Genomic DNA, 26,529 nt, shown 5'->3' with positions numbered 1-26,529 from the left:
CTCTCACCCTCTTTCCGACTTCACCGTGGCACGAGACAAGGGTGTCCCCTATCCCCTTTATTGTTTGCCATAGCCATCGAGCCTTTGGCTATCTGGCTAAGATCTGAAGAAAAATTCGAGGGCATTACATGTCAAGGTACGGTACATAAGCTGTCACTGTACGCGGATGACTTGCTCTTGTATGTATCCAACCCGTCTTCCTCTCTTCCTGTAATTTTAGAAATTTTAAAACAATTTGGCCAACTGTCAGGATATAAACTAAATTTTGGGAAGAGTGAGGCATTCGCAATCAACAACCTTGTAGGTAAACTGCCAAACCATGTAGCCCCTTTTAGGTGGGTGGACCAAGGCTTCAAATATTTGGGTATTTTCATCACCAGGTCCTTGGCAAGCACTTTTAATAGTAATTTCAACCCTTTGCTTAAAAAAGTCGAGGAAGACTTTAGCAGATGGTCTACTCTGCCCCTCTCTTTAGCTGGCAGGGTCAACCTAATCAAAATGACCATCCTCCCAAAGTTTCTTTATCTATTTCAACATATCCCCGTACTCATCTCAAAGAAGTTTTTTGCCAAAGTAGATAAATCAGTCTCTCATTTCCTTTGGGGTAATAAACCAGTGCGTATGCGGAAAAACATATTGCAGCTCCCTAAAAGGTCCGGGGGGCTGGCCCTCCCCAATTTTCTACATTATTACTGGGCTGCTAATATTCAAAAACTCCTATACTGGATAGTCGAGCCCACAGCCATTCAGCCAGCCTGGGTCCAAGTAGAACTTTCTTCCTCTAAAACCTCATTACAATCATGGTTATACTCTCAACTCCCAATGTCAACTACTGACATTAGCGCTAATCCTGTAGTCACTCAATCGCTTAAAATATGGATGCAATTTAGAAAGCATTTTGGCCTGAAGCATCCCTCTATCCTTGCCCCTATAACTCACAATCATAGTTTTAAACCTTCTATTATGGACTCTGCCTTTCAACTCTGGAGCGACAGAGGTATCACAGCTATCAAAGTCCTCTATGACAATGGTATTTTCATGCCTTTCGCCGTCCTATCAGCCAAATTTCAACTCCCTGCCTCTCACCTTTTTCGCTTCTTTCAAGTTAGGCATTTTGTACAAAGAAATTACCCTGACTTCCCAAATCTACCACCAGAGACTTTGGTAGACACCCTTCTCAAAGTAAACCCCAATCAGAGAGGAGCTATTTCTCATATCTTTAAAGCTCTTGATTCCACTCTCTCTAATTTCCCCCAAAAAACCAGAGATCTATGGGAACAGGACTTGGGGCACATTGAGGAAGATCAATGGGACCAGATTCTAGAGCTAGTCCATAACTCTTCCATCTGTGCACGGCACGGGTTGATTCAATGTAAACTAATACATAGGACTTACTACACTAACCACAGATTGTCTAAGTTCTACCCCAATGTTATAGATGTCTGTAATAGGTGCAACCAATCTCCTGCAGATTTCATTCACATGTTTTGGTCATGTTCAAAGCTAACAGACTTTTGGTTTAAAATTTTCAACACTCTTCACACAGCCTACCATTGTATATCAAACCCAAATCCTTTGTCTGCCCTTTTTGGTATTTCACATGGCAGCACTCTAACAGCTGAAGCACAACATTCTTTGGCCTTCTGTACTCTGCTTGCTAGGCGATTGATCTTACTTAACTGGAAGCAAGCCTTACCTCCATCATATGATAGATGGATTAAGGAAGTTTTACATAACTTAAAACTTGAGAGGTTAAGGTTCTCCCTTAGGCTCCTTGAGGAGATTTGACAAAACTTGGTACCCCGTGCTTTCCATCATAGATTCTCTAAATATCATTCCTGATGAGTGAAATGTTTATGTCCTTTGGACATACAGTGTAACAAACAACAATGCTACTTATTATTTTTAATTTTTCTTTTTTTTCTTCTTTTTTTTTTTTTTTTCTTCTTGTTTGTTATCTAGGAGTGGGGGGCGTCAGGGTCTGGGACCCCATGTAGGGGACAGGGATAGTGTTATGTTGGAAGTGTGGGGGGGAGATACTGGAAAAAATGTGAGCACTGTTGTATATTTATAGGTACTGTTTCTTATTGTATGCTTTCTATATTTTGGTGCTCAATAAACATACTTGGAGAAAAGAAGTTCATAAAGTCATTACTGCTGTGCTCTTTGGAAACGTCAGCAGTTGAATCTCTGTTTCTAGTTAATTTAGCCACTGTGTCAATAGAAAACAAACATAATCCTAGGTTTTTATTTAAGAGATTTGAAAAATAAGTAGATCTAGCATTTCTTATAGCCGTTCTGTACTCAATCATTTTTTCTTTCCACGAAAGGCGAAAAACTTCTAGTTTTGTTTTCTTCCAACTACGTTCGGCTTTTCTCAGAGCTCGTTTTAGAGCCAGAGTGTGCTCATCATACCACGGCGTTGGATTAGTTTCCTTAATCTTCTTTAGACGTAAAGGAGCGACTGCATCTAATGTGCTGGAAAAGAGAGAGCCAATAGTTTCTGTTGCAGCATCGAGTTCTTCTAAGTTGTCAGGTATAACAAGGCGATGAAACTGCTCGGGGAGATTATTTATAAAGCAATCTTTAGTGGTAGAAGTGATGGTTCTACCATATTTATGGCTGGGTGGTGGTTTTGTAGCCTTGGCTAACTGTATTATACACAAGACTAAATAATGATCTGATATATCATCGCTCTGCTGTAGAATTTCAACAGCATCAATATCAATTCCATGTGACAGTATTAGATCTAGGGTATGATTACGACAATGAGTGGGTCCTGACACGTGTTGTCTAACTCCAATAGAGTTTAAAATGTCTGCAAATGCCAATCCAAATGCGTCTTTATTATTATCTACATGGATATTAAAATCACCAACAACAAGGACTTTATCCGCAGCCAGTACTAACTCTGATAGAAAATCAGCAAATTCTTTGATAAAGTCAGTATGGTGCCCTGGTGGCCTTTATACAGTAGCCAGCACAAATGTCAACTTACATAATGTTACATAAAGCACCATCACTTCAAAGGAATTATTTGAATGATTCTGAATATATTACTATAAATTACAGCAACACCTCCCCCTTTGCCTTTCTGTCGAGGATTGTGTCGATAATCATAACCTTGAGGGCTAGACTCATTTAAAGTAATGTAATCGTCCGGTTTTAGCCAGTTTTCTGTCAAACACAGCACATCTAGATTATTGTCTGTGATAATATCGTTTACAATTGGAGCTTTTGAAGAAAGTGATCTAATATTTAACAACCCAAGCTTTATAATTTGTTTATCATTATTATCTCTATTTTTTATTTGTTGAACATCAATTAAATTTTTACTATTAAATGGGTTTGGAAGTTTTTTGTTTTTATTAATTCGGGGTACAGACACAGTCTCTATGTGATAATATCTAGGTGCAAGAGTTTCTATGTGTTGGGAATTATCTGACTTCTGTGTATGTCTTTGAAGTAGGAAGTAGACCTCATAAAGGGAGCAGCATGGAATGCAAACGAAGTCGCTAACACATTGGTCATTTGGTGATCTCTAAGAGCCTGGACTGTTGAGTTACCGTTTGAGGACTTACCTTTTCAGAGTTACACACTTTTAGGGAAGATAAACCCATGAATGGGATAATAGTAGTCAATCAGGGGTGTTTCCTCCAAGGAGGCAAGGGAGCCAGTGCCTCTTCAAAAAATTGGATAAGAAAATAATCCATATAACAAAAATAAAACAGCGTAAATATTACTAAATGTGACATTAAAACATGTATAAATCACTTCTTTTTCTAAAGTAACACTGTCCAATAACGACACCCTCACAAAGTTACAGCACAACCCTGCTTCTCTCTTGCTTCCCCTGAGCCCACTGAGTTTTAACAAACCCCGAAAAGCATGCGGTTGGTTTAATTAAAAATGAATACGGGAAGGTCATGTGAGAGGAGAAAATGTGCAATGATTGAATATGTTTGGCTCATGCAATAAATCCTCCCTTTTCTTTTAATTCATGTTCACAAATTGTTCTGAATTAACAAAATGATAGCGCTAATGGGAAAGCTAATTGAAAAGTAAACAACTCAAACACTTACATCTCACCGCTTTATGACACGTCAAAATCAAACTTGAAATGGCCTGAAAACATGATGACAGTGGCATTTTAGTGAGCAATCAGCTTGGTGAAATTAAAGTTACATCTCCATGTCTGTGACCAGTGTTTACTGAGCTTCTTGAAAGATGATGCGAAAATAAGTTGACTGCTAAAATAGCTGAACATCAGTTCACAAATAAATTATATTGTTTAAATTGTCATTAGCTTTATTATTTTTGAATAATGTAAAAATCTGTAAAACACTAACTTGATGAGATTTAGGTAAACTTGTTTGTTTTAATAAATACAACATTTACTAAATCATTAATGTAAAATACAATCATTGTTAATGTAAATACAGAATAAATTTTTTTGTATGTAAAGTAATGCTTATTTAACCAGGAAAAAGTGACAATATTAAGTGTAATTGGGACATAAATTTACCTTAGATTCATATATATATATATATATATATATATATATATATATATATATATTCATATATAAATATATATATAAAATGTATAAATGCCTTATTTCATGTTATTTCAATGTTATTTCATAACATCACTGCACGCCACTGTAGTAAATTAACAAACGGTTAAGAGAATATATTTTAACATAAATCTTACATAGTTCAGCTTTGAAAATGCTGAGACATTTGAAAACTCTTCCCACACATTTAAAACTCTTTCTCACTTCAGCAAGACTTTTCAGGTGTGTTTGTGTGATGGCAAAAACTTTTTTTCCAATGCTTGTCAAAATGAAATCACTTTCCCTCAGAGTGAATGTCCATGTGATTTTCAAAAGTGCTCCTTTTTCTAAACCTCTAGCCACACTCAGAACACTGAAGTTTCTTTCCAGAATGAGTTTGCAAATGATGTTTCAAGTCTCCTTGATTTGTGAAACTCATGTCACACTGAAGACACTTGTAGGGCTTCTCTCCAGTGTGACTTCTTATGTGAATCTTGAGGTTTCCTTTAATTGCGAAACTCTTTCCACAATAAGGGCACGTGAAAGGCCTCTCTCCAGTGTGAACTCTCATGTGAATCTCAAGGCTTGTACTGCTTAAGCACGTCACTCCACATTGAAGGCACATGAGAGCCTTTTCTTTGGTGTGAGTTATTATGTGTTTCTTAAGAAGTTTACTGTCTGTGAAACTCCTTCCACAATGATGACATATAAGACAGTTCTCTCTTGAGTGAATCCTCATGTGGTGATTAAGAGTTACTTTACATCTGAAACTCTTTCCACACTGACCACATACGAACGGCTTCTCTCCAGTGTGAATCCTCATGTGGGCATTGATGTGACCTTTATGCGCAAAACTCTTTCCACACAGATCACATGCGAACGGCTTCTCTCCGGTGTGAATTCTCATGTGAGTCTTTAGATTTTCTTTTCGTGAGAAGCTCTTCCCACACAGGTTGCAGGTGAAAGATTTCTCTCCAGAGTGAAGTCTCATGTGGACATTAAAATTTCCTTTTTGATTGAAACTCTTTCCACAATGTTGGCAGGTGAAAGGGTTTTCTCCAGTGTGAACTCTCATGTGGACTTCAAGCCTTGCTTTTTGAGTGAAACTCTTTCCACACTGCTGGCAGGTGAAACAGCTCTTTCCAGAGTGAACTCTCATGTGGACAATAAGGTTTGTTTTATGAGCGTAACATTTTCCACAATGTTGGCAGGTAAAAGAACCCTCTCTAGAGTGAATTTTCATGTGGACATTAAGGCTTGATTTTTGAGTGAAACTCTTTCCACACTGCTGGCAGGTGAAAGGCTTCTCTCCAGTGTGAACTCTTCTGTGGACATTAAGGCTTGTGTTATCTTTAAAACTTTTTCCACACTGTTGGCAGGTGGCACTTCTAGTTTTTGTCTTCTGAGCTCTTTTTTGTGAGGAAATCTTTTTTGTCATTGAGCAACTAAAAGATTCTCCAGTTATGGAATCATGATCTTTCTCATGTTGATTTTTCTCCTCAAATTCCTCCAGTTCTTGACTCTCCTCTTTCAGCTGCATCAGGTCTAAAGCAAAATAAAAACAAGTAAACCCTAATTTAATGGCACAAAACAACCAAACGTCTTCAGAAAAGTTTCAATGGCATTTTCTTTTTATTTTCCCTCCGTGAACTGCCTACTAATGTAATGTTTATAAGCGCAGTGCTGCATTGTTTAAAGAGGAAAACTGCTCTATTTCTGCTGTTTCTTTAAGCGCCACTTCCTCCCAGAGAATGGATTTACATTTTCATTCAGCCTGTTCAGACCAATGCTAAAATCAGACTAAAATAAGAGAATAAGCTCATGTGCATTCTAAAAAATCTCAGCACTTAGGATAATAAGGTAACCTGTGTTGTTTATGGAGCAGAGAAAATACCTATAATTTTTTTTGTCAAAACTCTGAATGAACATGTAATACATGTAGAGGTCATATGTTATAAAATCTCCAAACCAATATTTTTTTATTCATTTAAAATTTGGACATCATTTTGAATATCATTATTCTAATCTTTATGCAAACAAAAAGTGCACAGTGCTGCTAATTTTATTTATTTGTTAATTCTCTACATAAAACTTTAATAAAAAATTATTGCAGCGTGTGCATGAGTACTTTTTATTTGTACTAGTCATGGAATGGGAAATGTTATATTAACCTGTTAACAGCGATTTTCTGTGTTCAAATATTTAAATAAAGCATGATTCTTTTAATAAGTACCGTTTTATTATTGTTAAGTATTGTTTTACAATATCACTTGAGCAAAAGTGCCGTTTTCCACAAATCAGTGCAATGTTGCAATGTTCCTTCAACTTATTGTTAAATGAACAATGTGAGTTACATTTTAGACACCGTATTATTGTTGTTGTTTTTCCTTTATTTTGCCAACGAAAATTTAAAAATTATGAACAGCAGAACAGAGCCCCCGTGCAACAGAAATGTTTTTGTTATACTGACTGAATCCGCATTTAGAATGAATGAATCCGAGCTTCGTTCCTGAATGAATCAGTCATTTGAACAAATCTGTTTACTCACTCACTCATTAAGACAGTGACTTGCTGCCACCTACTGGCAGTTTAGTTTCATATTTAAGGGACATTTTAATGAAAAAGTTAAAATTAGAAAAAATGTATTTAAATATATAATATTGAATTAACCCTCTACCGCACACATTATGATAAATCTATTGAAAAAAAAAAATTTGATGCTGTTTCTTTTCTTAGAATAGCTTAACTTGAAGTGCTGCAAAATAAATAAAAAAATAAAAAAAAGGGAAAAAAATATTATTTTAAGGTACTTTATGATATGTTGTCATATGGCAATAACGCGCAATAGTGGAAATAACTTAGAATAAGTGTAAGTGTATATAGTTAATATTTTTCCTCAGAAATGTTGTTTGTATTGAATAAATTGGTGCTATTATAAGCTTTAGCAGTAAATATAAACAACACCTTATACTTATTTTCCAACATCTTGTGCTTTTATTTATTCCATTCTCTTTTGCTCAATAATGCTTTATATTCTTTGAATTTAATTATGTTTTTCATGAATATTAGTAAAAATGCAAATGTAGACAGTTAAAAACAAATATAATACTGTTCATCATGTATCATAAAACACTGACATAAAACCAAAGACATTGCAGTTCATGAACATTTTTACGCAATCTTATGAGAGGAAGGTTATGAACATAAATCCCCCATAATCCTTGAAACTTCACCTTTTTTCTGTATGAAACTTCACAAAGCAGTTTTTTTCAGAGGTACATGTACACATCTCATTTGGTGCACCTAACAATACACTTACAGCCACTTTCACGTGCCTTTTTGAGACACCATGGTAGGCAAGTGGTTGGTCTGGTCCAGTAGTGCTACCAAAAACTAATTTCATAAAAACGTTTTTGAATGGTGAATATGTCATCATACCTTACCTGAGATGATGTTAACAATTTTTTTTGGTGAATGTGACATGGGCGGGTCCTTGTTTGTTACTGACGTTTTAGTTTGCTTTCAGCAACTACCGACAAGAGACGGCAGTCTGTCAGAAATGGCGCCACAGAAAAAAAATGCATGTTATGTGACTTAACCAAAGCACATCATTGGCTAAACCAGTGGTTCTCAACCCGCGGCCCGCCACGCATTTGAATGCGGCCCGCGATGCTGACCACGTTAAAAAAAACAAAATAAAAAATAAAAAATCAAACAGGCCTAATTTAAAATGTATTAAAGAAATAAATGTTTGAACAATAATTGTTTTTGTCATATAAAATAATTTTGGTGATTGGCCTAGCTATTTTTTTCCGACATGCGCAGACCTACTATGTACTGACGCAATTACACAGTTAACACACAAAATTACGTGCGCGCGCTTTGGCAGATTTAAAACAGTCATCGCTTAGTGATCAAAATGGATAAATTTGTGATTAGAAGAGAAAAAAGAAGTGAGGAAAATTCCAATGAAGGAACAAGACAAAACAAGAAGACTCGTAGCATCAGCAGTGAATGTAGGAGAGTGCTTGAAGAGTGGAAGAATCAGTTTGCTGTCAATGAGCGCGATGGACAGCCTTTCTGCTTGCTCTGCAGTAAAACACTGGGCATTTGCAAAACCTACAATATCAAAAGACATTTCGATACCACCCATGCAACATTTGACAAGAAATATCCTCCTGGATCTCAGGAAAGAGCTCTCAAGATAACTAGTCTTGAAAAAAATGCCATCGCTGAACAGAATACAATGCGAGCTAGCTTAAAAGTGTCTCAGGCCGTGACATTAGCAACGTTCAAAATTTCGTGGCTCCTTGCCAAACACGGCAAGCCATTCAGTGATGGCGAGCTAGTTAAGAACTGTTTTCTGGAATCACAATGTCTGTTTGATGATCTGAGCAACAAGAACGAGATAATCCGCAGGATAAAAAGTTTACAGCTTAGCAATGACACAGTTACACGTCGAATTTCTGAAATAAATGAGGATTTGACAGAACAACTAAAAACTAAACTAACCACTGCTTCAGCGCTCAGTTTAGCGGCGGATGAATCGACAGACATCGGAGACGTTGCACAGCTTTGCATTTGGGTCAGATGTGTGAATTCAGAAACGTTTGAGGTTACGGAAGATTTACTGGCGTTGAAATCGCTACATGAACGAACAAGGGGCGAGGACATTCATAGAGCCCTTAGTGAAGCATGCGAAGACATGAACATACCGACATCATCAGTTGTCTCCATCACTACTGATGGTGCACCCTCAATGACGGGAAAACACAAGGGTCTCGTCGCTGAAATGCGAAAAATATCCCCTGACTTGTTGGCGTTTCACTGTATTGTGCACCAGCAAGCACTATGCAGCAAGTTAGTTGATGGATATCTCATGGAGGTTATGGGCGCTGTGGTCAAGGTGGTCAACTTCATTCGAACACGCCCTCTAATGCACCGCCGATTTATTGCGTTGTTGGACGAACTGGATAGTGCCCATGCCCAGATAGCACACGTACATCTGCAAGATGTCTGTTAAAGATCACTTCATCTGGAAAGCATCTGCTGTTTACAAACATCTGATAGACGTCTTTAAGATGTCAGTTTTACAAACATTCTAAATCATAAACATCTTAAAGATGTCTTCTAAACGTTTATTTGACATCTGAAAGGAAACGTCCTATAGACGTATTGCAGATGAGCAAACACTCTAAAAAATACGTCTTCCAGACATAAACACACACATCAAATAGACGTCTCTGAGATGTACGTGTGCTATCAGGGTGGAGACCTCATTTTGCACAGTGAAGTGAGATGGCTAAGTCGGGGAAAAGTCTTGTATCGCTTTCTGGCTGCACTCCCCGAGATAGGTCACTTTCTTGATGATCTTGGCGAGGGAGCGAGATTTCCATTCTTGAGAGACAATGAATGGAAAGCCAACCTTGCTTTTCTTGCAGACATCACGGCTCACCTAAATAAGCTGAACCTGCAACTTCAAGGTGACGAAAAACACATTGATGATCTGTTGGGCTGTGTTGAGTTTCAAAATGAAGCTAGGACTGTACATTGCACAACTCAAAGATAGTGATTTAACTCACTTTCCACTTCTGAATGACACGTGTGAGGGTGTACTGGGCATACAACAGAGAGAACTGTTCGTTACAACCGTCAATCAAATGCAAGAAAAATTCATTGCTCGTTTTTCAGATTTTGAGAAAATCAAATTTGCAGGACATTTCATCAGAGAGCCATTCACTTTCCCTGTGGAAAATATCAAGCACTTGGCTGCAACTTTTGGTTTGCCCCGCCGCGCACTTGAAGATGAACTGATGGATGTTCAGGCAAGAGGACACACCCATACCGCTCAGCAATCAACCTCAGTAGCAGAAATGTGGCGAAACATCCCTGGACAAAATCTCAGATTATTAAGTTCGAGACTGCTTTCCATATTTGGATCAACATACATTTGCGAACGCACATTTTCTGTAATGACGCGCATCAAGTCACGTTTCCGTGCGCGTCTTACAGACAGCAACTTACAGTCGCAACTTCACTGTGCTGTTACTCCTTTCGAGCCGAATTTCACCGAACTGGTCAGCTCCCGACAACATCAGGTATCCCATTAATGGTGAGTAGAATTACTCTCTAATAATAATAATAATAATAAATGTAATCGTAATTGTCTAGAATAGATACCATAATATGACATCTGGTTGGTTTGCATTGGTGACGTCATATGTAAATGATGTGCGGCCCGTAAGACTTGAACTTGGATATAGTGCGGCCCACTGGAAAAAAAGGTTGAGAACCACTGGGCTAAACTAAGGTTACCAACAAAAAACAGGAATGTTCTCTTAAAGAGATAGTGGCAAGGAAATGAACACATAGATTATGTTTCCATATGGCTACACTATGCGGTACAGGGTTAAATTTATGTAGACAAATTGTAAATGCTGTGTAAATATATTAATGTCACTTCTCATTCTGTGTCACCTCTGTATTACAAAGATGGATTTTGTTGATAATGATTTAATTTGATTGGTAACAGCCATAATGTATAGGCTACTATGCTAGTATTAATTTTTATTTCTTCAGGTCTTAAAAAGCCTTAAATTTGACTTTAAAAAAATGTGCAGCAACCCTGAAAGACAAAAACTAAATAAACAAGGATTTTTTAAATTTTTAATTTAAAGGATTCTATAAATATCGATATATATCAATACTGTGATTTTTTTTGGCCACAATAACCATAGTGTGAAAAATCTAATACCGTGACAGCCCTAATTGATAAGTTATCAATTTTGTTACTATAATCGTAAAATTAAATTTTCATACCGTTTCATCTCTACTCAAATTAATCGCACATCAATCAAAAGCATTGAATGGACAACAAAAAGTTTCTTTTTGTTTTAAAATGTGTTCATCATCACAAAGCTGTTTCACATGTAATGAATCCACACTGTTAAACAATTGTTTTAAAAAAACAAAAACAAAACCTTAATTACATTGACCTTTAGCAAAAACAAGCAAAAAACTGCATGTGTATAATAATTTGGAGCACAGTGTAATGTATAGTAGCTAGAACTCAATATATTAATCATATTCCCATTTATTATTCCTAATTTAAAATGAATTGCACCCCTTGGTCATATTGCAGTTGCAATTGACCCTTCGCTAAGCCACGCCCGAAAACCGCCACAGGCTAATCGTGGTTTAGCAACTGTAACTAGACGCGGGAGGTCTGTCAAGCTTTCGAGCGATGGAGCATGCCGAAGCGCTGTGCATAGGGATTGTGTCAATCTGATACCCGGTATCTTAAAAGTTTAGACGGGGTGGTGGAATTTTTTCCCTTTCCGAAACCTAAAACCCAAGGGGAGAAATGCCGGTGTTCTGACAATTTGTGCTACCCTCTCAGATTTTGCTACCTCCCATTGAAACAGTAGGTAACGTTAGCTAAATCTGACAAAATCCGAAAAATGCTAACGTTACCAATCAGATTGTGCTTCCAGCATGATATTAACATGGTTTATGGCTTTATTAACATCTACACCTACCCCAACCCTTATAATAATGCAAGTACAGTAGTGGTAGCATAATATGACATAGCATTAATCGATAGAACAATTATAAATTGATAGCAATAAATGCTACTTATTAGATTGTGCTTTATTAATGTCTAGACCTACCCTTATAATAATGCATATACAGTAACTTTGTTATTTATCATGACAACAATGATGTAATATTGATGTGCGCACATGCAGTAAGCCCGGGTAGGTCAATCTGACGGTAGGTTAGCTAGCTAGCTAACTCAGCACATCATTGGAAATAATGTAAAATATATTTGAACGTAAAATAAGTTGATAGTAACGATAAGATGGAGTAACGTTAGCCTGGCGCGCTAAAAATATAAGCGGAAAAATTTTATCATTGCAAAGCGGTCAGGCTAACGTCTTGTGTTTATTCTACAAGATTTATAGATAAGCGGCTTGATTTAAAATTATTACGTTATTTTCCGAAATTTCAATTAACCAGCTGTGGATGAACAAAGCTGTTCTTCAATTTGTGTGTTTCCCATTTGATTGGTCAGCGTATGAAGCGGCTGCTGCTTGCGCTGGGAGCTTTAGCTTCAATTTTGATCAAATTATTTTCTAATCGGTTGCATATTATGTCATGCATATATATCCCTTGAATGCATACTGCAGTCCCTTTTGTTTTGCTCTCTCAGATATTTCACCTGTTCGCCAAAAATGACTAATTATCTCCTTGAAAATGTCTGACACCGGTGCTTACATACTGTAAATGACTTGCCAGACGCAAAATACTTGACAGGCGTAGCAACGGTAACTAAGGAGGGCGGGGCTTAGCGAAGGGTCCATTGTGTTGCACAGTCTATGTGACAATTTAGACAGGGTTAAGATTGTTGAATGTAAATAATTTTATTGCATTATTTTTTTTTTTTACAAATAATTGCATTAAATTAACACATTAAATCTAAAGGCCTAAATATGGATGCACTAAGTTAAAACGTTTCAATTTTAAAACTTTTAAGACTTTAACTCACCATCTAAGTTTAGTTAATTTGTCTAAAATTTCTGAGCTGAATTAAAATGACACATATATTTCTATTGTGTCAATGTGAGTTAAACTAAAGGTCCCAAATTGCTGTTTACCATAGTAATGAAATCTGGGGACCAAAAACTAGGACTTCTGTCTTTGATGTTTTAACAGGAGGAGTTAAAGTTATAAAGCAATCAAGTTACATCGGATCATGAAACTGAGTGTCTGTGGCATTGTAATATGAAATATGTTTCTGAAAGTCCTTGAAGGGAGCATGTGTAAAGAAAATCATAAATGGGCCCAAAATGGAGCCTTGTGGTACTCCACTAGTGAAAGGGATGGCAGAAGAAGAGAAATTCCTGATTTCAGCAGAAAAGGTTCTGTCTTTCAGATGAGAGGCAAACCAATCAAGCACACTACCCTGAACTCCAAACCCACTGTCAGAAATAGCATGTTTGATTGTATCGAAGGCTGGAACTTTTTTCCCCCGACCGGTAAGTCACGTGACTTTCCAGTTACCACAGGGTTTCATCCTCTGCATAATAAGCCTGAACCCCCGAAAGCTCCGGAACTTTAAAAGAGTACTACCCCGTGAGCAGGGACTTTCTGAGGGGGGATTTTTTACCCAAGACTTCATTTAGACCCTGGTTCCTGCAGCCGAATCACACAGAGTACCATGCAGTCAAGCCTGTCGCAGTTTGACACGGCCGAGGATGCATTCAGAGCAAAGAAAAAGTTACATGTTCTGGTTTTTCATAGTTCATCAACATCAAAAACATCAAATCTGTGGTGATTTATTTATTTTTTCCCAGAGACAGATGGAGCTGTGTACCAAAATATTTTATTTGTGTATTAACTTTCTGAGGCTTATTCTCACATAACATTTCTACCCCTGGTTTCACGGACAAGGCTTAAGCTAGTCCTAGACTAAAATGCATGTTTGAGCTGTTTTAATTTGCACTGACAGACTCTAAAATATAACTGTGCCATAGTTTTGTCTCAAGATAAACACAAAAAAGATTTTTTTTCCCCTAGTGAACGTTTTTAAAAGCTACTTAAATGAAACTAACCTGTTTGTTCTTCAGTATCTTCATGTTTCACGTTGAATGTTTCTTCAATCTTTATGTCTTCACTCTCCTCTTTAATAAACGCCATCTTTATAATAGTGTTTCAGGAGATCTCAGGTGAACCAGGAGTTTTCCTGTGTATATCCTGTGCATATATATATATATATATATATATAGATTATTAACCATATAGTAAAATAAAACCAAACTAAATCTTAATCTGCTCCCTAGTTCAGTAGTCAGCGCATTGGTGAAGGAGTCAGTCAGAGTAATAATCATTAATTGTCCTGATTAGATGGAAAACTACAAATTGACAAGAGAATACAACTTATACTGACACTTCATGCTTTATACTTGGCGTTTATTTATAAGCTATACACATATACAATAACTTACAAGTTAAAAAAGATCTTTCTTCCCAAGAAAACTGAATTTAAAAACACAGTTATGTGCTCATATCGAAATCATTTAGATTAAATATTTCTTGATCGTAGGTAGTTTAGGGTTAAGAGAATAAATTAATTAAAAAAATAATAATTTATGAAAATTAATAACACAGTTACTCATTTAATACATCTGTTTATGAGGGATTTTTTTATTATTATTTCTGTTTCCCCATCACTACTTGACTGAATTATTGTTTATGAAAAACTTGAAATAAAACGCCCCTTTTCGATTATGTGCTGAAACTAACGTTCATTAATGTTAGATAAAGCATCGCGGTGTTGCATTCAATAGTGATTCATTCGTTTACTGTACACACTATAAACACTATAAAATAGATTCAACTGTTTCCATTTAAAAGCTTAAAACCACAAACCTTTCTGCAGCCGAACCACTGACGCAGAGGCGCGACGCATACTTATGACGTCACATCGCCTCAGCAAAATAAAAGTCTAGGACATTTAGACTACATACAATTACTAAATTATATTTAAATTAAGGTTTGAATTATAGGTGAAATACGTGTTTAAAGACTTGTACAGTGATGTACTGAAAATAACCCTCATTGAAAGAGTGAATAGCACATCTAATATGTGAAATTGTCTAAAAGACAAAACTGTCATGTTTGAATGCAGAAACCATTTGTACAATGATTCTTTTTTATTTTTGTTTGATGAAACTGTATCATAACTAATATTTTATCATTATATAATAAACAAGGTTTATTAATAATATTAAGCCTTTAATAAGACAACAGACTACTTAAATATGTACTTTTTAAAGAAAAACTCTACGTTATTTACATTTCAATACATTTTCATTGACACTGATATATGTATTTGTGATTCTAGACAGCAGAGAGAACAGGACTTTTATTTTTGTCTGGCGATATGATGATATCATAAAGCTGCGCCGCGCTCCTGCAACTGTTATGACTTGACTGAAGAAAGGTTTGTGGTTTACGCATTTAAAGTGTTTGAATCGATACACCTCAACTTGTTTTTACAAGAGGTGTCAAATCATGTATTATTGAACATTATCTTTGTAATATGTTTCATGTAACAGTGCGGTATTTTTGTGATTTAAGCATATTCACATGTGAGTAACAGAAAAACTGCGTCTTATTTCGCTCACTATATCGTGAATTCGTTTATAGTAAACATGGATTCAGGCACTAGTAGTGATGGAGAAACGGAGCTTTTTGAAACTCCGAGTCAATTGAATCGAATGCGAAATGACTCACTGATTCGAAGCGCTTGAATCACGCGCGCTGACGAATCCTGCTGCTCAAAACAGTGTAAAACAAACATGAATAAGTACAACTTTTACAAACAAACCGCAAATGTTTTCATTTCAGTGAAATCTGTTAAATGTAATCTACAAATCATTATACCAACTGTAAATCATAAATTAATATGAAGTGTTATAATTTGTTATTTTATTAATTTGCAGTAGTTTGCTAACTGAACAAGGGATGCACCCAGAGGTTTACTTTGGAATTAACTTTTGTTTCTGTTAATTATTCTCATCTTAAACATGACAAATTGTTCAAACTCACAGGAAAACTCCTGGTTCATCTGAGATCTCGTGACACACTATTATAAAGATGGCATTTATTAAAGAGGAGAGTGAAGATATAAAGATTGAAGAAGTGTTCAGTGTGAAACATGAAGAAACTGAAGAACAAACAGGTTAGTTTCACTCAATCCATATTAAGTGATCTCAGTTTTACTTGACATGGAGCAGGAGTAGGGTTGCCAACATCTGGAAAGGAAAAAAGGGACACTGAACATTTTTTGTACTGTACCACACAGTGTATCATCTCAGCATCTGCAGTTTAGTATCTGTATAAAAGGTTCTCAGACATAAACACATTTGAGTCATTCTGTGTCAAAATCAACCAAATTTCAGAAACTTTCCTGGCTCAATTTGTTTTTTGATTTTCTCAATTTTTTTCTAAAGAAGGACAAACATAAATGTCAAAATATTAAATGTGATTGATGTATATTTACTGAGTAATCCAATATTTTGTAGAGGGGGTCAGAATAACAATTTTCACCTTAGATTTGGAATCAGATTACAGGGGGGAAAAATGACTTTAGAAAGATTTCAGCATCATTATTTTATTTTTACACAGAGATTGGTAGGTCTGTTAGTAAAATCTGTTGACTTTAGCTATCGTTGTTGCATTATATGCCCAAAAAAGCACTTCTTGTGTTTTTTATGTCCAAAGTTTACATTCCTGTAACTACGGAAGAGGATTAGGGCCAAGCCATAATAAAAAAATAAAACCATCTCGAGATTGAAGTTGTTAAATTTTGAGAAAACACTCTAAATAAAATGTTGAGAATAAACTTGTTAAATTACGAGAAAAAACTAATTAAATTTCGAGAAAAATGTCGAGATAAAATGTTGAGAACAAAGTCATTAAATTACGAGAAAAAAGTTGTTAAATTACGAGAAAAAAGTCATTAAATTACGAGAACAAATTCGTTAAATTATGAGAAAAATGTTAAATTTCGAGAAAAAAGTCGAGGTAAAATGTTGAGAATAAACTCATTAAATTATGAGAAAAAAGTTGTTAAATTACGAGAACAAATTCATTAAATTATGAATTTGTTCTCATAATTTAACGACTTTTTTCTCGTAATTTAATGACTTTATTCTCATAATTTAATGAGATTATTCTCATAATTTAATGAGTTTATTCTCAACATTTTATCTCGATTTTTTTTCTCGTAATTTAACAAATTTGTTCTCGTAATTTAATGAGTTTATTCTCAACATTTTATCTCGATTTTTTTTCTCGTAATTTAACAAATTTGTTCTCGTAATTTAATGACTTTATTCTCAACATTTTATCTCGACTTTTTTCTCAAAATTTAACGAGTTTTTTCTCGTAATTTAACGAGTTTATTCTCTACATTTTATCTCGACTTTTCTCTCGAAATTTAATGATTTGTTTTCTCGTAATTTAATGAGTTTATTCTCAACATTTTATTTCGACTTTTTTCTTGAAATTTAACAACTTTAATCTTGAGATGGTTTTATTTTTTTATTATTGCTTGGCCCTAATCCTCTTCCGTATGTAACTCATATTAAAGATATCTTAAAGGTTTCCAACGTGGGAACTTTCCCAAGGAACTAGGAGCTTTGGGGTGGTACTCTGTGTGTTTCCACCACAGAAACCAGGGTCTAAATGAAGTTTTGGGTAAAAAATCCCCCATCAGAAAGTCCCTGCTCACGGGGTAGTACTTTTCCAAAGTTCCAGAACCTTCAGGGGTGGACTTGGGCACTGAACATGCTGATTGGTTGAGTTCATGCAGCATTTTATGTCAACCATAATTTTTTTTAAAGTCTGTTACGGTGTGTGCAGTAAGAGTTGTTTGCTATTCGAATCAACAATGGAGTTTAAAATATATGACCAATGGACTGACAACGAGGTTCAGACTTCATTAATCTTAAAAAAACAAAAACTTGTCATATTAATGATAACGTTAACGTTTTATGAAAGGTGACGATATTATAATAATACACTCTGAACAATCAAGTTTGTTGGTGAAAAAGATTAATATTAACAAGTCATGAGAATAGTTGCAATTATTATTTTGATGTATTGACATCCATAATTTTTTAAGTCCTGAAAAAGTCAGTCATTTCATTTCACATGAGATCACTGCAGTTAGAAAACTTGTAGCGTTGCAAAATTCCAAGAATTTTCAAGGCTGGAAACTTTCCATGGGAATTAACAGGAATATATGTGAATAAACTGGAATATATGGGAATTCATGGAAATAAATATGACTGTTAGAGGGGAAGGAGTCTTTCGCAATAGAGGGCCACATCCCAGAGTGCAGCAATTGAAAGTGCCATCAAGAGAATCCTGCTGGATGATGTGGTCTGGGAAAGAGTGACTAGCAGCCTGAGAATCCTCAAACCAATAGCAGCAGTTACTGCCAAGATAGAAGGTGATAATGACAGTCTTGTCAGATGTTATCATTTGGCTCTGGATTGCAAAAATGTGGCTGGAATGGGAGAGGTAGAGTTTTTGTCATCAGCATAGCATTGATAGGAAATGTTTCTGAATGACAGATCCTAGTGATGTCATATAGATGGAGAAGAGAAGTAGTCCAAGCACTGAGCCCTGAAGCACCACAGTAGCTAGATGATGTGACTTAAACAGCTCACTCCTGTTAGTTTACCTCTGAGATTGTCAGCAGTGTGTGACAGTAGGACGGCTGATTTAACTTTCCAGTCCTCGTCGATTAGAAGAAGTCTCTACTAATGAGCCGAGTTGAATGATTAGGGAGGCATACAAAATGTGCATTAGACGTGAAGTTATCTTTTTTTGCCAATGATATGATAATGACAGCTGACAATCATGCAGCCCTCCTGTCACAATATTTGAGTTTCTTAGTTTATATGCTGTCCTTAGTGTGCATGGTGTCCTTGGAAAACTAAAAATTGATGATGGAAAAAGTGCTTAAGCCCTGAAAGATTACAGAAAACACCTCTTTCAGTAGACTTTGATGCCTTGTGTTGGTTTTTATGTCTGTTTTGTGCTGTTAAACTGGTCTTAACTTGTATTTATCTTTTTTCGATTTAGACCTGATGGTGCTGAAAGAGGAGCGCCAAGAACTGAATAATATGGAAGAGAAATATCAGTATGAGAAACATCATGATTTCATGACTGGAGAGATGGAAAAGACTTACTCACAAAAAACAGCTCAGGAGACCAATCATAAAAGTTACTTCACTTGCCAGCAGTGTGGTAAAAGTTTCAATCGAAAACGAAACCTGGAAGTCCACATGAGAGTTCACACTGGAGAAAAGCCTTTCACATGCCAACAGTGTGGAAAGAGTTTCACTCAAACACAAAGCCTTAAAGTCCACATGAGAATTCACACTGGAGAGAGCCGCTTCGCCTGTCAACAGTGTGGAAAGAGGTTCACTCAAAAACAAAATCTTAATGTCCACATGAGAATTCACAATGGAGACAACCGTTTCACGTGCCAACAGTGTGGAAAGAGTTTCACTCAAAAACAAAACCTTACAGCCCACATGAGAATTCACACTGGAGAAAAGCCTTACACCTGCTCTCATTGTGGACAGAGTTTTGCACATAAAAACACCCTTAATTCCCACATGAGAATTCACACTGGAGAAAAGCTGTTCATATGTGATCAGTGTGGGAAGAGCTTCACAACAGTAGTAAATCTTAGGTATCACATGATCATTCACGCTGGAAAGAAAGCATTCACTGGAGGGAAACCTTTCACGTGTGATCAGTGTGGGAAGAGTTTCTCACGTAAAGTAACCCTTAATTCCCACATGAGGATTCACTCAGGAGAGAACAGTTTCATATGTAATCACTGTGGAAAGAGTTTTAGTCATAGAAGTAGCCTCAACACTCATAAGAGACTTCACACTGGAGAGAAGCCTTTCATCTGTAAACTGTGTGGCAAGGGTTTTTCTCAAAATGGAAATCTTAAGGCTCACATGAGTACTTGCACAGGAAAGAAGCATTGTAATGCTTCACAACTAAAGTAACCCTTCATTTTCATCTAGGGTTTCAACCAAAGAAGAATGGTTTTATATTCAACTTCACAGTATCCCACCCTTGAGGGTCCAAGAACACTATCGTCAAGATTACCCTCTCCTTACGCTCCCAGCTCTATGTTGCTCACACTAGAGCCCAAAGTATACTTCACTTTTTACGCGTATGCAAGGGTCAGCGTACAGTGTGTGTGTGATGTGAATTTCATCAGAAGAGTTTGCGCATGTAACAAGGTCAGTAGATATGGGAAGAAGGAGGCTGGAACCGCCGAACGTTCAAACAAACTTTAATGTAAAACAAACAAAGAACAAAACGAAAGTAATGCCAGCAGACCCTCGCAGACGTCTGCCGGCCACACAAACATAATAAAACATAAAATAAAGTCCAGGCCTGGTCCGCTCTCATCCTTCACGGTAGTCGTTCCTCCTTTTATGCTCCCGGAGCTCCTCCGTGAGAGACTCAAGGACCTCGCGCCGTTCCCTCACGGCTCTCACCCGCCCTGGTCGCCACATACCCCCATCGCCCCTTGCAGGCCGGGGGGTACTCCCGAGACTGCGCTCTACTCCCCCCCCGGGGCCTGTCTCGGCGGCCGCAGCACCTGGGGGTAAGGACAGACGAGACGAGAGAAAGGAGACGGAAGCAAGGGGAGCGACAGGACGAGAGAGGAAAAAGAAAGAGGAAAAAAATTCTGGGTCCGGTTCCCCGACACACTGCCGCTCGGTCCTCAGCCTGTCAAGAGGCTCTTCCTCGCGGTGCCACATGAGATGGACGCTTGGTGGACGGCCCGATCGTCGACCGCCTCCTGGCAGCCGGCAGCGAGTCCCCCGTCCCCTGCCAGTCCCCTTCATGGCGGACGGCAGCAGGCTCCGGCCCACGGCGGGCGGCCGCAACTCCTCCGCTCCCTCCTGGACGGCAGCCACCCCACCTCGTCCCAGGAGCATGGCATCCGGGTCTCCGTCCCACCTTTCACTATGCTCCAGCACCACCGCCTCGGGCAGCCTCTGGCGGTCTTCACAAACACAAACATAATAAAACATAAAATAAAGTCCAGGCCTGGTCCTCTCTCATCCTTCACGGTAGTCGCTCCTCCTTTTATGCTCCCGGAGCTCCTCCGTGAGGGACTCAAGGCCGGTGCGCCTCCCAGGTGAAGCTCATTAACACTCGCGCCACCGGCCTCGCGCCGTTCCCTCACGGCTTTCGTCCGCCCTGGTCGCCACAGCGCACCACCAGATTTTTGTAACCACGCATACTTTGTACGTTCAGGTTTTTAGTTTATCCACAAGGTGGCAACCATGTCCTGGGGCCGTCGATTTACAAGGTAATCAAAGAAAAACCGCATAAACAGAACAGACCGGAATGCAAGCAAGCTACAGTGACAGTGGAGGCCTACATATATAAGAGATTAGCTGTGTCTCATTTCGGAGGCTGTGTCCTCCGGAGGTCTTAAAGTGTCTGCACACGTCATCAAGGATGTCTTATTTAAGACAAGTAACTGTAATAAAATTGACTGTTATTCCTTGTGAGGTGTAAAATACTGTCAATTCTTTCTTGCGGTTACTTTTAAATAAGACAGCCTTTGACCCTTTTGAAAGTGCCCTCATTTGTACAATTCAAGCATGACAGAATACAAAGATGTTTACATGGGATGTAACTCATGGCGAGAGATTGCTCAAAATCTGTGTATGTGTACGAGTCAAATGATTGCAAGGCTGTGCATATGTGCAAGGCTGTGCGACTGTGCGCATATGTGAGCGTATGCATTTTAAAAAAGTATTCTTAGTTCTAATCATGCTCGCCTCCTTCAGACACTATATCACCCCAGCAGAGACACAGGTCTCTTCATTGTATTACCTTGTAAAACTTAGCGACTGTATGAGTAAGAAGACACTTCTTGACCAATTTGAGACTTCCAGTGGATTGTTTATCAGTGTGTTCATCTCCTTCATGTTTCCTTGTCTTTGCTTTACACTCTGCATGATCACAACTGAGTTACTTCCAGTTAAATATCCTCTTTAGTTTCTATTCCACCAGTCCCTGATGAGTTGTGTGCAGTGCAGCCATGGCCTATGACAGTTCAGTTTCACAGTTTGTTGCTTCAGTATTTGTAGATTCACATGTTTCTATGGTATACTAGAAAACAATAATAAGCATTTCATGAATTTTAAATGCTTTTATTAGCAAAAACATTCAATAAATGCATAGTTACAGTGCTGACCCTTCTTCAATTTGTGCTGGCATGCTGGATATCAGCTTCAGGGCCAAATTCTCACTGATGGTGATCCATTATTGCCTCATTGGTGCTCGGAGTTTATCACAGTTTGTGGGCTTCTGCTTGTCCACTCACTCACTACAAACGTACCCTGAATTGAATGCCTTTTGTATGCTTGATTACTGTTGATCATCCTGGTGGCATGTGTGCCCTTTTGTCTTGGATAATTAAAAACATGAAATGCTCAAATATAATTTCTAATTATTATTAATGCACACAAATATATATATATTAGGTACATAACCTCACGGTTTTGTTTTTAAAACCATTTTTCTGCCAAAAGGTCTCACGTGTCATGAATAAAGAATTATATTCACAGAGAATTTTATCTTACCACTAGCAGTTCCTAGCTGGGAGTTTTAGCCTAAAACTTGTTCACAAAACTCGTAATAGCTAATTTTACTTAACTGTTAATATAACAGTAAGGCAGGGTTGACCTCATTGCTATTGATGATGTCAATTTTTATGAGTGAGCTCTTTTAAATATATTTAAGCCACATTTCAAAAATTCTGTACGCATATTGGGATGGATAATACAAAACCATCAAAGATAAGATAAAGAAAGGCAAACTGGACAAACTACGCTAAAGTGATACAGGTGATCAGGGCCAGCTCTAGGAACCCAATCAAAATTTAGGCAAAGACCCCATTAATCTTTTATTGTTACGATTAGCGCATTGGTAAAAGCAATCTCAGGCGGGCAGTGTGCTGAGAGGTTTGAGCCAATAAAGAAGTCTGCTAATGGCTCTGGCAGTAGTGACCGTGATGTGGATCTTCCCCAGCTCCCGGTGCAGAAATGAAAAAATCACAATGCCGGAGGCAGCGAAATACTGGAACTAAATTTAAATATCTTAATTTGGCACACCAAGGTTTGAAATTAACAGGGGTTTTGTGACAAAAATGACAAATGTGTCCTAAAAATGGAAGTCATGAGGACAAAAACTTTTTATTTTTTATTTTAATGATAGTTATAAAACATTGCATGAGCAAGAGGTCTGATTCTATCCCAGAATATATTGCAAATATGATATATTATAGAACAGTACAACAAACAATCATAACTAACATTTTAGGCACAGTAGTCTGTTTTTGTTCCAAAAAAGCCACATCAGAACCGTTGTGCTTCTTCAAGCAAAGAGGAGAGGAGTGAAGAGGAGTCATGAAACGTGATGCACGTATAAATTCTCCTCCCCCTTCACACCTGCACCAAGTGCTAACCATGGCAGAAAATACAAACACACATAAATGTGAGTATTAAACATTAAGTTATTATAAATGTGGGTTATGCTTTGACACTCCAGCATAAACAAACAGATTCTCATAATCTACACACCCAAATCACATTGCCTGTCTGTGACTTCATCTGCACTATTACAGCATAAAGAAATGCATTTATTTGATGTTTTTAAGTTTTTTCTTCATATGCACTGAATTCATGTAAAACTCTTCTTTTTTTTCTGCTTTTCTGTTGAAACTATGTTCGTTTGGCAGGTCCACGCTGGTTGTCAAACTTGTCATAGGTATGACACTATCACTTGGTCAATTTACACTAAACAGCCATCTCTGATAATGACTTTTATTCAACTTTACTAAACTATAATATTCCGCTGCTAATATGAGCATGACGTGGTAAATCTGTCTTGTTATAATATGCAGTGTCATGTTTTGCTCGTGATGATGGAGCGAGTTGTAGGCTAGTAAAACAGAACAATTAACCAATTAGTAACACCTGTATATTTCACTTTCTTTTATCATCCTCTTATTTATTTTTATGATATTGAGCCCCTGTTGGCTTTGACCTTTTCATGATGATGAAACTAAAACATTTAATCCAGGTAAACACAGATGACGATGTTCCCTGCCGCCTTCTACATCTTCATTTCTCATAACAGCAGCGGCCACTATCACCAGGAGACTGTCACTCAGATAATCACCACATCTGTGGAGGAAAGGGAGGAGGACACGATGTCCTCTGCATGGTCTGGCACAAGCTACATGCAGGAGGAAAAACATTTAATTCTTCGGGTCCACCGTCACCTAAGAGTGTTAGACTGTCTTGAGAAGGAGACTGAAAAAGAGGAGGAACGTTTTCATGCCACTCACGAATGAATGAAATCTACTACCAATAGGTTCCTTGACCTCTTTGAACAGTTGATTAAAAAAGTTGAGCATCATTTTTTGTCCTTTCTGCTTTGAGAATTTTTTTGTGTGCCTTAATATGCCTTAATAGATATTTTATGGTAAACACAGTTGCTAGATGAGTACAATTCAAAATATTAACAGTTTATTTACATAAACTATTTTATCTATTGATAATGTGGGTATTGCAAATAAAAAGATTTTGATGTTAAAGCACATAATCTATATAGAGATTTTAAATCACGTGGATATCCCAATAAGTGGCTTGACAGTGCACTTGAGAAGGTGCACAGTTTACACGAACGTGAAGGAAGTAACTTGATTGCAATTAAAAGCAATCAATGTGTTTTTAAATGCATATCATTCAAAGTGATCCTCAGTTATTGAATGTGTTTAATGATCCACCACTCTTTGTTTCTTCTAGGAGTTCTAGTCTGAGGGATAAGCTCGTTCATGCAGACACTCATGTCTCTTCTCCGACCACCCTACTTGATGCCCAGGATAATTTTCAAAATCAAATAAACTATACGTGAGATCTAGTGATAGATTTTATGAATTCACATGGGTCTCTTAAATATATATTTTAAATTTGAAAAAAAAAAAAAATATATATATATATATAAATATATATATATATATATATATATATATATATATATATAAATAAATATATATATATATATATATATATATATATATATATAAATATATATATATATATATATATATATTATTTCAAAATTATGAGAGTTAGAGTATCAGCAGGTACCTTCACAGAGCCACGGCACAACATTCAGGTAAAATGGGCCAATATAAAAAGAGAACAACATGGGTAATTTCAGCTGAAATCATTTTATTTAAACAGTAAATTGACAGTATTGTCTTTAGTGTTCCATAACAACATCATTAATGTATTTTATTAAACAGATAGTTTAACAAATATTTAGTTAGAAAATGCAATTAAAAATGAACTGATCGTGCTGTATAGGTGAGCGTTTCTGTGCATTGGTGTTTTTTGTATTTGTCAAACATTTTGTTAAAGATTAGAAGATCTTTGACAAAAAATAAAACGCTTTAACATTATGTCTTAACATCGCACCTAGTCAGGCCAGTTAGATCTTTTGCTGCATTCCATTCAAAGGCAGTGTTTGCGGATATAAACACCTTCATCACAGATGCCATTATCCTCTCCACAGCTCTCATGGTAGCTTGAATTGCACTGACAACAGCACACCCAGTCCTCTGTGGCCTTTGGGTCCTTCACATCACCATACTCTCTCTGGCAGGCTGCGCAGGGGTATTGCTTTGTGCTCTATTCCCTTTCTGATTTTTACTGTGGCCATCCAAAAGGAGAACATGGGTCCTTAGGTCATCTTTTGGCATCAGCTCTGGAAACATCTGACCCCACTCCAGAAACAGGTCACGGTTTTTCCAGCCGTTGTCAGAGACCCTAACTGCAACATTTTCTGGCGAATAGTGAATTCTTTATGGCGAATTCAGCCATAAAGCCACTCACACCATAGTTGCTCGCCTTTAAAAATGACCATTGTGCGACTAAATGTTCCCGTTGCATCGAACGCTGCAAGAACTGTTGTTGTTTCTCCTTTTTCCCCAGCAGTTACCTCTACACAGGGCTGACCCTCCTCCCAAACACACGGGTAGAGCAAAACTGGTCTTGCAGGCCAGATTCATCCCAACTCCAAAGATGTGATGGAGCATCTCTGATTGGCAGTTCCTCCAGCAGGTCTTCATACTGTTGAAACCACTTTCCTACCACACTAGGGTTCAGCCCTGCTGCTCTCGCTGCTGAAAGAGCCTCTGGTTTCCTGATGCTGAGGTCTGGATTCCGTTTCAAAAAATGTAGATACCAGTAATACCCAGCAGTGCGTTTTACTTCAGAAAAGCCTTTGATGTTATTGGCCTTGGCATAATTAAATGCAATACTCTGGACATC

General features: G+C 37.4%; 2 protein-coding genes across 2 annotated transcripts; one reads left to right on the top strand and one right to left on the bottom strand.

Annotated features, from left to right (window-relative positions):
* Positions 1-4,618: 4,618 nt before the first annotated feature.
* LOC137035524 (gastrula zinc finger protein XlCGF57.1-like) lies at positions 4,619-15,038 on the bottom strand. Its single transcript, XM_067408903.1, has 3 exons — positions 14,987-15,038; positions 14,170-14,311; positions 4,619-6,100 (listed from the first exon to the last, which is right to left on the bottom strand). Exons 2-3 carry the CDS (start codon positions 14,252-14,254, stop codon positions 4,911-4,913), a joined length of 1,275 nt encoding a protein of 424 aa, XP_067265004.1. The 5' UTR covers positions 14,255-14,311; positions 14,987-15,038; the 3' UTR covers positions 4,619-4,910.
* Positions 15,039-15,504: 466 nt separating this feature from the next.
* Positions 15,505-22,245, top strand: LOC137035531 (zinc finger protein OZF-like). Its single transcript, XM_067408919.1, has 3 exons — positions 15,505-15,560; positions 16,171-16,301; positions 19,217-22,245. Exons 2-3 carry the CDS (start codon positions 16,217-16,219, stop codon positions 20,158-20,160), a joined length of 1,029 nt encoding a protein of 342 aa, XP_067265020.1. The 5' UTR covers positions 15,505-15,560; positions 16,171-16,216; the 3' UTR covers positions 20,161-22,245.
* The last annotated feature ends 4,284 nt before the right edge of the window (positions 22,246-26,529 follow it).

This window comes from Chanodichthys erythropterus, chromosome 14, assembly GCF_024489055.1.
Source record: "Chanodichthys erythropterus isolate Z2021 chromosome 14, ASM2448905v1, whole genome shotgun sequence".
In the NCBI taxonomy this organism is placed as follows: domain Eukaryota; kingdom Metazoa; phylum Chordata; class Actinopteri; order Cypriniformes; family Xenocyprididae; genus Chanodichthys; species Chanodichthys erythropterus.
This window is presented reverse-complemented; position numbering and strand designations above follow the sequence as displayed.

Bases quoted from the DNA above. Each gene is read 5' to 3' on its own strand.
- LOC137035524 (XM_067408903.1), bottom strand. From the start codon at position 14,254: ATGGCGTTTATTAAAGAGGAGAGTGAAGACATAAAGATTGAAGAAACA. The intron at 6,101-14,169 runs GTTAGTTTCATT...ATTTTGCTTTAG, and splicing joins AGATACTGAAGAACAAACAG to ACCTGATGCAGCTGAAAGAG.
- LOC137035531 (XM_067408919.1), top strand. From the start codon at position 16,217: ATGGCATTTATTAAAGAGGAGAGTGAAGATATAAAGATTGAAGAAGTG. The intron at 16,302-19,216 runs GTTAGTTTCACT...TTTTCGATTTAG, and splicing joins AGAAACTGAAGAACAAACAG to ACCTGATGGTGCTGAAAGAG.